This window comes from Heteronotia binoei, chromosome 18, assembly GCF_032191835.1.
Source record: "Heteronotia binoei isolate CCM8104 ecotype False Entrance Well chromosome 18, APGP_CSIRO_Hbin_v1, whole genome shotgun sequence".
In the NCBI taxonomy this organism is placed as follows: domain Eukaryota; kingdom Metazoa; phylum Chordata; class Lepidosauria; order Squamata; family Gekkonidae; genus Heteronotia; species Heteronotia binoei.
In genome coordinates this window covers 8,979,515-8,993,268 of record NC_083240.1, presented here as the reverse complement: position 1 = coordinate 8,993,268, position 13,754 = coordinate 8,979,515, and the positions used below count along the sequence as shown (strand labels likewise).

At 50.6% G+C, this 13,754-nt stretch overlaps 1 protein-coding gene across 1 annotated transcript in view; it reads left to right on the top strand.

Annotated features, from left to right (window-relative positions):
- The window catches only part of C18H1orf159 (chromosome 18 C1orf159 homolog), a 60,753-nt gene that overhangs the window by 35,138 nt on the left and 11,861 nt on the right, over window positions 1-13,754 (top strand). Inside the window, exons 4-6 of the mRNA XM_060259353.1 lie at window positions 3,165-3,269; window positions 8,270-8,335; window positions 10,775-10,909. Of these exons, the coding sequence (XP_060115336.1) occupies window positions 3,165-3,269; window positions 8,270-8,335; window positions 10,775-10,909 (306 nt within the window). The remainder of the gene's footprint in view (window positions 1-3,164; window positions 3,270-8,269; window positions 8,336-10,774; window positions 10,910-13,754) is intronic.

The following is a 13,754-nucleotide window of genomic DNA, read 5'->3' as shown; positions in this document are numbered from 1 at the left end:
AAGGACGTCCCTTTTCTGGCATATAACAGTGTTCAGTACCGGCATGCTGGTTCTGGTTCAGTCTAGTCTCTGTCACCTTGGGCCTGTCCCCCACTCTTTGTCTCTGTCCAACCTACCTCGCCGGATTGTCGTGAGTGTAAAATATCCAAGAGAGCACCACATATGACCACTGTCAGTTTCTTGGGGAAGAGCAGGATAAAACTGGACCCATTTCCCCTTGCTCAGCTTATTGCAAAGAAGCACATTTCTCCAGAAATCCTGTACACAAGATGCTGGCTGCTTTTGCTCTTGGCCATGCTCCAGACGCATCCCTTAGGCCAGGGGTGCTGAACTCATTTGTTCTGATGGCCGGATTTGAGATAAATGAGACCTTGTCGGGCCAGACTGTGTGTGTCATAAAATGTAATGGCAGGTAGCAGTGATATAAATTTACAAAGGATGCAGACAAACACAAAGATTTTTAAAAACTTACAATACACCTAAAATATTAGCACTCTTAAAGGTGCTTTTTTTGTATGTCTCCCATGACTTCCAGGGAACTGGGCAAAGGAAGCACTAGCTCTTCCTTCCCCAGGGGACTGGGGCAGGGAGGAGCCTCAGCCAGTAGAAGGGAGAGAGGCTTGGCTCAGTAGCTCTGCTGTGCAATTGAGAGAGCCTGAAAAAAAAACAAAGCTATCCCTCCCCCACTTTCTCCCCAATGGAGAAAATAGAGACTTTGCTCTGTAGCTCCTTTGCGATTGAACGAGCTCCTGTGCGATTGAAAGAGCTGCGATGCAGAAGGAAGCAAGATGGAGGGAGAAGGAAGCAGATGACAGCCAGTCGCTTCAGGGCCTGATAGGAGCCCTCCGGGGGCCTGATTCGGCCCTTGGGCCCCATGTTTGACCACCCCTGCCTTAGGCAAAGGAAAAATAGAATACTGTGGGATGATCTAACTTATGCGCGTTCTGCAGTTGACACGGCAACCCTGAGCTCTCCAGATGGGCGACGATGCCTGCCTTTTCTTAAAAAGGCTTATAAATTTCCTCCTTCCCTTTCTTTCCCCGTCCCCGTCCCCTCCCATGCTAACACAGCTAATAACATTCCCCCTCCCCAGCTGCACAAAGCAATTTAACGCCGAGACACAAAAAGGGTTGCCAATAAATTCCAGATTTCAATTTTTCATATCAATCCTCGGAAGGTTAATTTGTCACAGCCTTTGGTGTCAGCGAAAGAGGCTTTGTTGTCCCCCCCCCCCCTTCCTTCCTCTTCTTTTTTTAGTACTGTCAGAAATCTTTGCCCTCCCACGAGGGGCTCGTTTTTATGTTTAGATTAAATGTCAGATGTAATTTATCATCAAGGGCATTTCACGCTTGGCTTCCCGCCGAGGCAGAACCGTACGGCAGCGTTTGGCCTCCTGATCTCTGCCACGTTCATGATCTCCTTTATGCAATAATTGATCCCCTGTTTTGGCTCAAGGTACTGGGGGCAACTCTGCTCTTTCGGGTAGGGTTTCTACCATCCGACCCCCTTGGGCTCTTAAGATCCGGGCCTCGGATTCGGCAGGAGCTCACAGGAGCACAGCTCCTGAACTTTTCTAAGAGTTCCCCCTCCTCCTCCCCACCTACCTTGTCCATTGAATAGGAGGTGCAGCTGCATAACAATCCCTGGATGAGGAGAGCAGGCAGCCAGCCAGCCACCAGGGGCTTTGCCACACCTCCAGCAGCCCTCGTTAACCCCCGGAGAAGCCCACGCCACCCTTTCTCCACTTCTTATGTGATTTTGGGCAGCGGGTGGCTTGCTGACCTTTTGACTTGGGGGTGGGGCGTGGCCAAGGAGAGCCCCAGGTGAGCGAGGCCTGCTTGGGCTGCCTGGATCTCTAGCCAGCCCAAACAGGCCTCACTCACTGGGGCTTTCCTTTTGGTTTGGGGAGGGTGGGGGGTTGGAATATGCTAAAGAGTTATGCTAATGAGCTCTGCCACTTAATTTTCTACCAAATGACCACTGTTAAACTCCCAATAGCTTACACCGCTGACCAACTTCAGCGGCTGACTGCGAATCATTAGCCAAAACAGTATTTGCGTGACAAGGCGAAAGAAAGGCCATTTAAATTTCAGGAGGAGGCACAATTATTTTTTCTTCAGCTGTCTCAGTGGATTTGACCAAAATCTCTCCAGTCCGCCCGTTTTGCTTCTAGCTGCCAGACGGACATCTGTGGAGAAACCATTTTTAAAAAAAAAAAAAATGCAAAATGGTTGCAGTGCTGGATTTCAGCCCAGGAGACCCAGTTCAAATCCCTACCTGGCCACCAGGCTTACTGGGCAGTTCTGGGCCAGTTGCTGTCTCGCAGGGGTGGCCAAACTGTGGCTCAGGAGCCACACGTGGCTCTCTCACACATATTGGCTTTCGAAGCCCCCACTGCCCCATCAGCCAGCTTGGAGAAAGCATTTGTCTCTGTGTCACTTCTCCAAGCCAAGCCAGCCTGGCGGCTTGGAGAATGCATTTAAAGTTGCTTTCTTTCCATGTCTCCCTCCCCTCATCTATTTGCCTTCCTCCCTCCCCTCAAATCTGTTGTTTATTCTGCGTGGCTCTTATATTAAGCAAGTTGGGCCGCCCCTCGTCTAGCCTACCTTGCAGGGTTGTTGTGAGGATGAGATGTGGGGGGGCACTAGGTCTAGCCCGGGGGGGGGGAAACTGTGGCTCAGGAGCCACACATGGCTCTCTCACACAAAATGTGTGGCTTTCGAAGCCCTCACCGCCCCTGTCAGCTGGCTTGAAGAAGGCATTTCTCTCTTTAAATCACTACTCCAAACCTAATCTGTCGGCAGCTTGGAGAATGCATTTAAAGTTAAAGTTGCTTTCTTTCCACCTCTCCCTCCCCCATCTATCTTCCTTCCTTCTCTTGTGGCTCTCAAACATCTGATGTTTATTCTCTGTGGCTCTTAGGTTAAGCCCCTGGTTTAGCCTCTGAGCATGCTGGGATGCACAAGAGCTACTTCCAGGTTTGGCGTTCTGGGCACATCAGAAGGAGAGGTCCCACAGGACGGGGTGTCAGGGAAGGAGCCATCTGGCCACCAAAGCGAAGTCCACACAGCTTTTGATGGCCCACGGGGTGCGGGGGGGGGGGGGAGATACTGAGCTGCTTTCCCTTCTCACCCCCTCTCCCACCTGCTTTTCCCTCTGCACAGGCTGCTACAGGCAGTGGAACGAAGACGGCAGCAGCAGCTGCATCAAGTGCGAGAATGAAACCGTCCCTGCCACGCCAGCTTACAATCTGACCGACTGCAGGAACAGTGAGTCTCAAAAGAGTGATTAACGCAGGGAATTCACTGCCACAGGAGGTGGCGGCGGCTGCAAGCGTAGACAGCTTCAAGAGGGGATTGGATAAACATATGGAGCAGAGGTCCATCAGTGGCTATTAGACACAGGGTGTAGATGGAACTCTCTGTCTGGGGGAGTGATATTCTGTATTCTTGGTGCTTGGTAGGGGGGCAGCAGTGGGAGGGCTTCTACTGTCCTGGCCCCACTGACGGACCTCCTGATGGCACCTGGTTTTTTTGGCCACTGTGTGACACAGAGTGTTGGGCTGGATGGGCCACTGGCCTGATCCAACATGGCTTCTCTTACGTTCTTATGTCTTTTCCCCACCCCACCCCCCAGCCCATGGCAATTGCACAAGGGACTAATTGTTGGATATTGTGGCTCTGCATGCAAGATGATCTGGGAGGGAAAGGGTTAAGAGAATTCTCTGGGGGGGGGAGGGCCCTTGGCAGTTGGCCCCACCCTCTGCGAGTTAGATGTTGAGCCTCTTTGGTTTGTCTTCTGTTTTGCCTTGTTCGAGACCTCTTTTCTTCTCTCTCTTCCGGGGGCTTGGAGCTGTAGCCAGTTAATTTTTCTTGGAAGTTAATCTGTTCGCAATCAGTTCAATGTACCTGCACGAATCTGTCATGTAAGATGTGCTTCTCTTTTTGTACGTAAAAGTTTTTCTCTTGTTGCTGCTGGCATCGGATCATCTTTGTGATTTGTTTGAACAGCATTTTCCCCTTGACTGGGAAACGCGGAGGATCGGGGGTGCCTGCGTAAAGCTTCTGTGCTTTCAAGGCAAATGATATTGTTACGTTTAAACCAATGAATTTTGCTGCAATGATAGCATCGAATCTTTCATCCGTGTCATATTTGACTGTGAGGGGGGAGAGTGGTTTGAATAAAGTCTTCATATAGTAGTCCCTCATAATCTCAAAAAAATCTGCATCCTAGCCGAACATGGAATAATAATAATAATGATACTTTTTATTTGTATCCCGCCCTTCCCGCCAGGGCGGCTCACAACATACGAATGTAATATACAATAAAACCATACATAGTAAATACAATTACAATTATAAAATCATCATTAAATCATTAACAACTTGTATTAAAATTAACATTGTGGTGCTATAACTTAGGTCTTTAATAAAATTCAGTGGCTAAAACATGTCCAGCGAGACTTTCTTGGCTCGGTATTAAGTGAAGGCTATTTTGAAGAGGTAGGTCTTACAGGCCCTGCCGAATTGGTCTAAACATCGCAGGGCCCGTACCTCCTCCGGGAGTTGATTCCGGGTGGTCTTCAATCTGGCCTCCCTTGGCCCAGGGATATTCAGCTGGTTCTTTCCAGCTGACCTCAGAGCTCTCTGGGGTTCATATGGGGAGAGATGGTCCCTCAAGTAGGCAGGTCCTTGGCCATAGAGGGCTTTAAAGGTGATAACCAGCACTTTGTAACGGACTCGGTACACCACTGGCAGCCAGTGCAGTCCGCGCAGACCCGGCTGTATGTGCTCCCATCTTGGGAGCCCCAACAGCAGCCTAGCCGCCACGTTCTGCACCAGCTGCAGCCGCCGAGTTCGGCACAAGGGCAGCCCCATGTAGAGGGCGTTGCAGTAGTCCAGTCTCGAGGTGACCGTAGCATGGATCACCGTTGCTAGGTCCCGGCGCTCCAGGAAGGGGGCCAACTGCTTCGCCCGTCGAAGGTGAAGGATGCAGCAATCCTGTTAAGGCCGCAAGGGCAGATTCTATCATTGTAGGGTCTCTTCAGAAATCTCCCTTGCAAAACCATTGTAGGTATAATGTTCAGTCTTGCAAACGACAAAGCTCTGCAGTAACCTGGGATGGTGAGATAGTACATATGGAGGGAGAGGGGGGGCAAAATTTTGGGCAAGGAAGACCAAAAATAGGGGCGAGCATATTCTGCGGGCTGTCAGGTTCAAACTACCACCGTCGGTTTGCTTTTTGCTCAGAGAAAATGCTTTGGGATGTGAGCTATTACAGCCGGTCTGTCTCAGCCTAACCCATCTCACGGGGTTATTAGAGTAAAATGAAGGAAAGGCTGGGAAAAAATGTAGTAGATATCAAGCCCCTTTTGGTGTCATTCAATCCACTGGGCACAGCAACAATAAAAAAGTCACACGTTGAAAAACAAGGACTTTGGAAGCTGAATCAACAGGTGGCCAGAACATCAGAAATGTAGAACCGTGTCTTGTGAGGCTCTGGCAGGCGTATGTCCGGGAGCCAGTGTGGTGCAAGAAAAGAGCTGCGGACTCTTAAACTGGAGAACCGGGTTTGATCCCCCACTCCTCCTCCACACAAAGCCTGCTGGGTGACCGTGGGCCAGTCACAGTTCTCTCAGGACTCTCTCAGCCCCACCTGCCTCGCAAGGTGCCTGTTGCGGGGAGTGGAAAGGAAAGCGATTGTAAGCCGCTGTGAGACTCCTTCAGGTAGAGAAAAGCAGGGCGTAAAAAAAAACCCGACTCTTCTTCTTCCACTGTGTGGCAGCTGAAGAGCCAAACGAAGGCTTGGGTTCAGATGCTCCTTCTGCTACAAAGCCGAGCACTTAGTTTTGTCAGTGGCGCGGCCAAGAGCTTCAGCAGGGATATAGTTTTCACCCGAGTTTCAGACCAGCATCAGTGGCTGCGGGGCAGCAGTCTTGGATGTATCTCGTGTGCACGAAACGTGGGCCTCTCTGAGGTTAAGAGCTGGTCCGTGCATGCAGCGGTAGAATGAGCCAAACTAAAATCAAACTAAAATCAAAAATGGAAAACTAGCATGCCAGGAGGAAAAGGGTTCCAGCCCATTCCTTGCTATGCTAGCTTTCTGCTTGCCTGGAGGGTTATTAATCATTTGGGAGCACTCTAAAACAGCATCCGCTGCCTGCATTCGGAGGGGTCACAGTCCGTCCTTTCTCTTTTTTGGCATTCCCTTCTGCTCTACTTGTAGATCAAGTTTCCATTTCCAAGCCTTTAATGGCACAGCATAAAATACAGAAAAAGATTTGGATAGACAAGAGAAGTCAGGATTGAACTTTGGTTAGACATGAAATCAAGCCTAGCCAGAGTTGTGTTGGGAGAATGATGGCCAAAAATTTTGGCGACAGTGCAGGTAATTTCTGAATTAGAGTCATTCAGGAAAAATCGACAGAAAGACAAAATCGTTCCGATTGACGGCGGGAGGGGAGAATCTGTGAAGCAATTCCTGACGGGGTTTTTTCATATAGACGACAATCATTCAGTAAGTGAGAAATTGTATCAGGGGAGTTTGCACCGCAAGAACAGAGTCTTTTCATGAAAAGAAGAAGAAGAATTGCAGGTTTATACCCCGCCCCTCTCTCTGTATCAGAGACTCAGAGCGGCTTACAACCTCCTTTATCTTCTCCCCCCACAACAGACACCCTGTGTGGTGGGTGGGGCTGAGAGAGCTCTCCCAGCAGCTGCCCTTTCAAGGATAATTCCTGCAAGAGCTATGGCTGACCTAAGGCCATTCCAGCAACTGCAAGTGAAGGAGGAGGAGAAGAAGACTGCAGATCTATACACCGCCCTTCTCTCTGTATCAGACTCAGAGCGGCTTACAACCTCCTTTATCTTCTCCCCCCACAACAGACACCCTGTGTGGTGGGTGGGGCTGAGAGAGCTCTCCCAGCAGCTGCCCTTTCAAGGATAATTCCTGCAAGAGCTATGGCTGACCTAAGGCCATTCCAGCAACTGCAAGTGAAGGAGGAGGAGAAGAAGACTGCAGATCTATACACCGCCCTTCTCTCTGTATCAGACTCAGAGCGGCTTACAACCTCCTTTATCTTCTCCCCCCACAACAGACACCCTGTGTGGTGGGTGGGGCTGAGAGAGCTCTCCCAGCAGCTGCCCTTTCAAGGATAATTCCTGCAAGAGCTATGGCTGACCTAAGGCCATTCCAGCAACTGCAAGTGAAGGAGGAGGAGAAGAAGACTGCAGATCTATACACCGCCCTTCTCTCTGTATCAGACTCAGAGCGGCTTACAACCTCCTTTATCTTCTCCCCCCACAACAGACACCCTGTGTGGTGGGTGGGGCGGAGAAAGCTCTCCCAGCAGCTGTCCTTTCAAGGATAATTCCTGCAAGAGCTATGGCTGACCCAAGGCCATTCCAGCAGCTGCAAGTGAAGGAGAAGAAGAAGACTGCAGATTTATACCCTGCCCTTCTCTCTGTATCAGAGACTCAGAGCGGCTTACAACCTCCTTTATCTTCTCCCCCCACAACAGACACCCTGTGTGGTGGGGAGGGCTGAGAGAGCTCTCCCAGCAGCTGCCCTTTCAAGGATAATTCCTGCAAGAGCTATGGCTGACCCAAGGCCATTCCAGCAGCTGCAAGTGAAGGAGAAGAAGACTGCAGATTTATACCCCGCCCTTCTCTCTGTATCAGAGACTCAGAGCAGCTTACAACCTCCTTTATCTTCTCTCCCCACAACAGACACCCTGCTGTGAGGTGGGTGGGGCTGAGAGAGCTCTGAGATAGCTATGGCTGACCCAAGGCCATTCCAGCAGCTGCAAGTGGAGGAGTGGGAAATCAAACCCGATTCTCACACAGAAGAGTCAGCACACTTCACCACCACACCAAACTGGAATTTGGAGATATCTCCCCTGCAAGACCTTGGAAGGAAATGCATTCACTCTGGCCAACATAAAAACCCTGCAATGTGTAGGGATCACTAAGTCAGTTAAATATCTGTGCATCTCACCGCAACAGATGTCCAGGCCTAAGGTAGCTGGAGAGCAGACGTTCAGGTTAGCTGGGCGTAATTTCAATTTCTCTGAATCGAGTAATTTTTTCCTTAATACAACTGAAGAGAGATGATTCCTCAGAAGTAGACAGATCATCCATAGTCAACCCTAATTGATTAAGTTTGGACAGAAGGGCCGCTGCCCAAGCTGAAGTAAGATCAAGTTTCTGTCTCGACCATATATAAGCAGAAGTGCTCCTTGGTGATGCAGCTTGTCTTCCTTGTCTCACAGGTGGCACCAGAGGAATGAACTCCCACGTCAATTCAAGTAGCCTCTCCCCGGTTCCACACAGCACAGGTGAGTAAGGCTGAACAGACCCTGCCTGAACATAAGAACATCAGAGAAGCCACTCTGTGCCACACAGTGGCCAAAACCCAGGTGCCATTAGGAGGTCCACCAGCACCGCCAGTATTCCAGCAGCTCTGCCACTGTTGCCCATCCCAAGCACTACGAATAGAGCATCACTGTCCCAGACATAAGAGAAGCCATGTTGGATCAGGCCAATGGCCCATCCAGTCCAACACTCTGAGTCACATAAGAGAAGCCATGTTGGATCAGGCCAGTGGCCCATCCAGTCCAACACTCTGTGTCACATAAGAACATAAGAGAAGCCATGTTGGATCAGGCCAATGGCCCATTCAGTCCAACACTCTGTGTCACATAAGAACATAAGAGAAGCCATGTTGGATCAGGCCAATGCCCCATCCTTGAGTCCAACACTGTGTCACACAGTGGCCAAAAACCCAGGTGCCATCAGGAGGTCCACAAGTGGGGCTAGAAGTCCTTCCACTGTGCCCCACTCCCCCACAAGCACCAAGAATACAGAGCATCACTGTCCCAGACAGAGTTCCAACAATACGCTGCGGCTAATAGCCACTGATGGACCTCTGCTCCATATGTTTATCCAATCCCCTCTTGAAGCTGGCTATGCTTGCAGCCACCACCACCTTCTGTGGCAGTGAATTCCACGTGTTAATCACCCTTTGGGTGAAGAAGGACTTCCTTTTATCCACTCTAACCCGACTGCTCAGCAATGCACACTCAGATCCCCACCAGTGTTCCCTCTAAGCTGAGTTAGCGTGAGCTAGCTCACAGACTTTTAGCCTCCAGCTCGCACATTTTTTGTCTTAGCTCAGGAAGGATGATCCTAGAGCGCAGTCATTTATTCCGTAACTCACAACTTTTAATGCCAGTAGCACACAGCTTTAATGCCAGTAGCTCACAAAGGAGAATTTTTGCTCGCAAGACTCCTCAGCATAGAGGGAACATCGATCCACACGCGCGTGTTCAGAAATCTGCGAACAGCTTCCCTGTGAGAAGGGACCAGGGCTTGATGCTTTGTGCTCACAAAGTCCAAGGTTCGATCCCCACCATCCCCGGTTCAAAGGTTTCGTAGGTGCGGGGAAAGCCCTTTCAGCATTCTGTCATTTAAAATAAGTCTCTTTATTTAATAACTTCTGTATCACAGACGGTGGCATCTAAGGGGCCTCTACAGGAAAGGCGCTGTCTCTCTTTAGCAAAACGCTTTGCTTCATCTGGTCACAAGACCAAGAAGGAAAGGTGCCCAGTGTGTTGTTTAATCAGTTCGCATCCAGATAGTTAGAAGCAGCCAAAATGACTGCCGTTTTGCTTCCCAGTTCAATTGAAGTGCTTTTTTCTTAGTTTGAACCCCTTAACAAGCTGAGGCTTGTTTTTCTAAAGGGCCAGCTTTCCTGGTAATGACTCATTGTGCTCTTTTAGGTCTGCCCAGTAGTTCCCTCCTAGCTTCCCCCCCTCCAACCCCCCCTCCAAATGTCCTGCGCCCAGAATTGGGCTTCTTGAGAACTGGCCTCCAGTTCTGAGACTACAAGAAGGATACAGACAAGCTGGAGCAGGTCCAGAGGAGGGTGGCAAAGGTGGTGAGGGAACTGGAGACCAAGTCCCATGAAGAAAGGTTGAAGGAGCTGGGGATGTTTAGCCTGGAGAGGAGGCGGCTGAGAGGTGACAGGATCACCATCTTCAAGGACTTGAAGGGCTGTCCTAGAGAGGAGGGTGTGGAATTGTTTTCTGTGGCCCCGGAAGGTAGAACCAGAACCAACAGATTGAAATTAAATCAAAAGAGTTTCAGCATTAGGAAGAACTTCCTGACAGTTAGAGCGATTCCTCGGTGGAACAGGCTTCCTCGAGAGGTGGTGGGCTCGCTTTCCTTTGAGGCTTTTAAGCAGAGGCTAGATGGCCCTCTGACAGCGATGAAGATCCTGTGAATTTAGGGGGAGGTGTTTGTGTGTTTCCTGCACTGTGCAGGGGGTTGGACTAGATGACTCTGGAGGTCCCTTCCGACTCTATGATTGTAACTTACTGGAAGATATACGGACATATGAAGCTGCCTTATACTGAACCAGACCCTCGGTCCATCAAAGTCAGTATTGTCTACTCAGACTGGCAGCGGCTCTCCAGCTGAGGTTTTTCACGTCTATTTGCCTGAACCCTTTTCAGTTGGAGATGCCGGGGATTGAACCTGGGACCTTCTGCTTCCCAAGCAGATGCTCTACCACTGAGCCACCGTCCCTCCCCAACCCCAAGATGTTAGCTAGCCCCACCCCCTTCTGATAGCCTTCGTGTGTTTTCGTCATTTGTCTGAGGAAGTGGGAGTTATTGGGGCAAAGTAAGTCCTGACCCTCAAATGCTGTTCCACATATCAGTGAGGAACCTTCTTACTCTGCAATCCTGATTCTCCCCCCCCCCCCTCCCACACAGGGCGGCTGGAAGTAGCAGCTTCTCTCATCTTCGGGACATTCTTTCTCAGCCTCTTGCTCATCATGTGCGTCGCTTCGTTCTTCTACCTCAAACGTGCCAATAAACTTCCAAACCTCTTCTACCGACGAAGCAAAGGTAACTTGCTTTCTTTCCCCTTGCAACAGTCTCAGAGCCAGTTTGGTGTAGTGGTTAAGCGTGTGGACTCTTCTCTGGGAGAACCGGGTTTCATTCCCCACTCCTCCACTTGCAACTGCTGAAAGGGTCTTGGGTCAGCCATAGCTCTCGCAGAGGTTGTCCTTGAAAGGGCCGCTTCTGTGAGAGCCCTCTCAGCCCCACCCACCTCACTGGGTCTGTTGTGGGGGAGAAAGGGAAAGGAGATAGTAAGCTGCTCTGAGACTCGTGAGATTCAGAGTGAAGGGCGGGATATAAATCCAATATCATCTTGAGCCAGTTTGGGGTAGCGGTGAAGTGCGCAGACTCTTACCTGGGAGAACCGGGTTTGATTCCCCACTCCTCCACTTGCAGCTGCTGGAATGGCCTCGGGTCAGTCGTAGCTCTTGCAGGCATTGTCCTTGAAAGGGCCGGTTCTGTGAGAGCCCTCTCAGCCCCACCTACCTCACAGGGTGTCTGTTGCAGGGGAAGAAGATAAAGGAGACTGTAAGCCGCTCTGAGTCTCCGATTCAGAGAGAAGGGCGGGGTATAAATCTACAGTCTTCATCAGTGACAAACCTTCAGGATCAGACTAAGAAGACCGGTGTTCTATATTCGGTTAAGGTCGGGGGTGGTGGTCTTCATGCTTCATTATTGTTTGTCCCCAGCATCTGGACACAGAGGAGCAATCCCTAACTAGTACAGTTAATTAGAAGATAAGAACCAGGCCCGTAGTCAGAACATTTTAGAGTGGGGAGGATCCCAGGGGGTGGGAGGGTGCGTGGGTCACAAAACGATATCACACACTTTAGAAACCTGGGCAGCCTACTCCCCTTTGAGCCATCAGGGTGGTACTCTGCGACTTCGTTCACTAGTGTTTTTACGAGTGAGAAAGCCACAGGAGAGCGGGGAAGGTGGCGCCACCCCAGGGGAGAAGAAGAAGAAGAAAACGACGACGACATTGGATTTATATCCCGCCCTCCACTCAGAGCGACTCGCAATCTCCTTTGTCTTCCTCCCCCCACAACGGGCACCCTGTGAGGTGGGTGGGGCTGAGAGAGCTCTCACGTAAGCTGCCCTTTCAAAGACAACCTCTGTGATAGCTGCGGCTGACCCAAGGCCATTCCGGCAGATGCAAGTGAAGGAGTGGGGAATCAAACTTGCTTCTCCCAGATAAGAATCCACGCACTTAACCACTACACCAAACTGGCTCAAGATGATACTTATGGGGCCTGCCCTGAGAGCCAGTTTGGTGTAGTGGTTAAGTGCGTGGATTCTTATCTGAGAGAAGCAAGTTTGTTTCCCCACTCCTTCACTTGCAGCTGCTGGAATGGCCTTGGGTCAGCCAGAGCTCTGGCAGAGGTTGTCCTTGGAAGGGCAGCTGCTGTGAGAATCCTCTCAGCCCCACCCACCTCACAGGGTGTCTGTTGTGGGGGAGGAAGGGAAAGGAGATTGTGAGCCGCTCTGAGACTCCTTGGAGTGGAGGGCGGGATATAAATCCAATATCTTCATCTACCTCATAGGGTGTCTGTTGTGGCGGAGGAAGGGAAAGGAGATTGTGAGCCGCTCTGAGACTCTTCGGAGTGGAGGGCGGGATATAAATCCAATATCTTCATCTACCTCACAGGGTGTCTGTTGTGGGGGAGGAAGGGAAAGGAGATTGTGAGCCGCTCTGAGACTCCTCGGAGTGGAGGGCGGGATATAAATCCAATATCTTCATCTACCTCACAGGGTGTCTGTTGTGGGGGAGGAAGGGAAAGGAGATTGTGAGCCGCTCTGAGACTCCTCGGAGTGGAGGGCGGGATATAAATCCAATATCTTCATCTACCTCACAGGGTGTCTGTTGTGGGGGAGGAAGATAAAGGAAATTGTGAGCCGCTCTGAGACTCTTCGGAGTGGAGGGCGGGATATAAATCCAATATCTTCATCTACCTCACAGGGTGTCTGTTGTCGGGGGGGGGAGGTAAAGGAGACTGAACCGCTCTGAGACTCTTCGGAGTGGAGGGCGGGATATAAATCCAATATCTTCATCTACCTCACAGGGTGTCTGTTGTGGGGGAGGAAGATAAAGGAGATTGTGAGCCGCTCTGAGACTCTTCGGAGTGGAGGGCGGGATATAAATCCAATATCTTCATCTACCTCACAGGGTGTCTGTTGTCGGGGGGGGGGGGAGGTAAAGGAGACTGAACCGCTCTGAGACTCTTCGGAGTGGAGGGCCGGATATAAATCCAATATCATCTTCTTCTTCTCTCCCCCCCCCTTCCCCCCATAGCTATGAGCCTGATTAGAGCTACCCTTGCTGGGTCGGATCCACCCCAATTCTCCCTTTAGTTGCACCAGCTGCCTCCCGAGAAAGCCGTGAAAGCAAAGGCTTTCTCCTCTTGTCTGTCTTCAGGAACTTGGAGGAAATCACGGCACCGAAGCTGGAACACAAACGGACAAACCTCACGGCCAAATTGCTAAGGACAGTGAATTCTTTGTTCAGTGGATTGTGGTGGAAATAACTGGATTATTCGGGAAAGGGGAGAATCGCTACACAAAGTGTTAATTGTGAAGTGGATCCAGGAGTCGCCTATCCAGGAGAGCCAGTTTGGTGTAGTGGTTAAGAGTGCAGACTCTTTCTTATCTGGGAGAACCGGGTTTGATTCCCCGCTCCTCCACTTGCACCTTCTGGAATGGCCTTGGGTCAGCCATAGCTCTGGCAGAGGTTGTCCTTGAAGGGGCAGCTGCTGTGAGAGCCCTCTCCAGCCCCACCCACCTCACAGGGTGTCTGTTGTGGGGGAGGAAGGTAAAGGAGATTGTGAGCCGCTCTGAGACTCTTCGGAGTGGA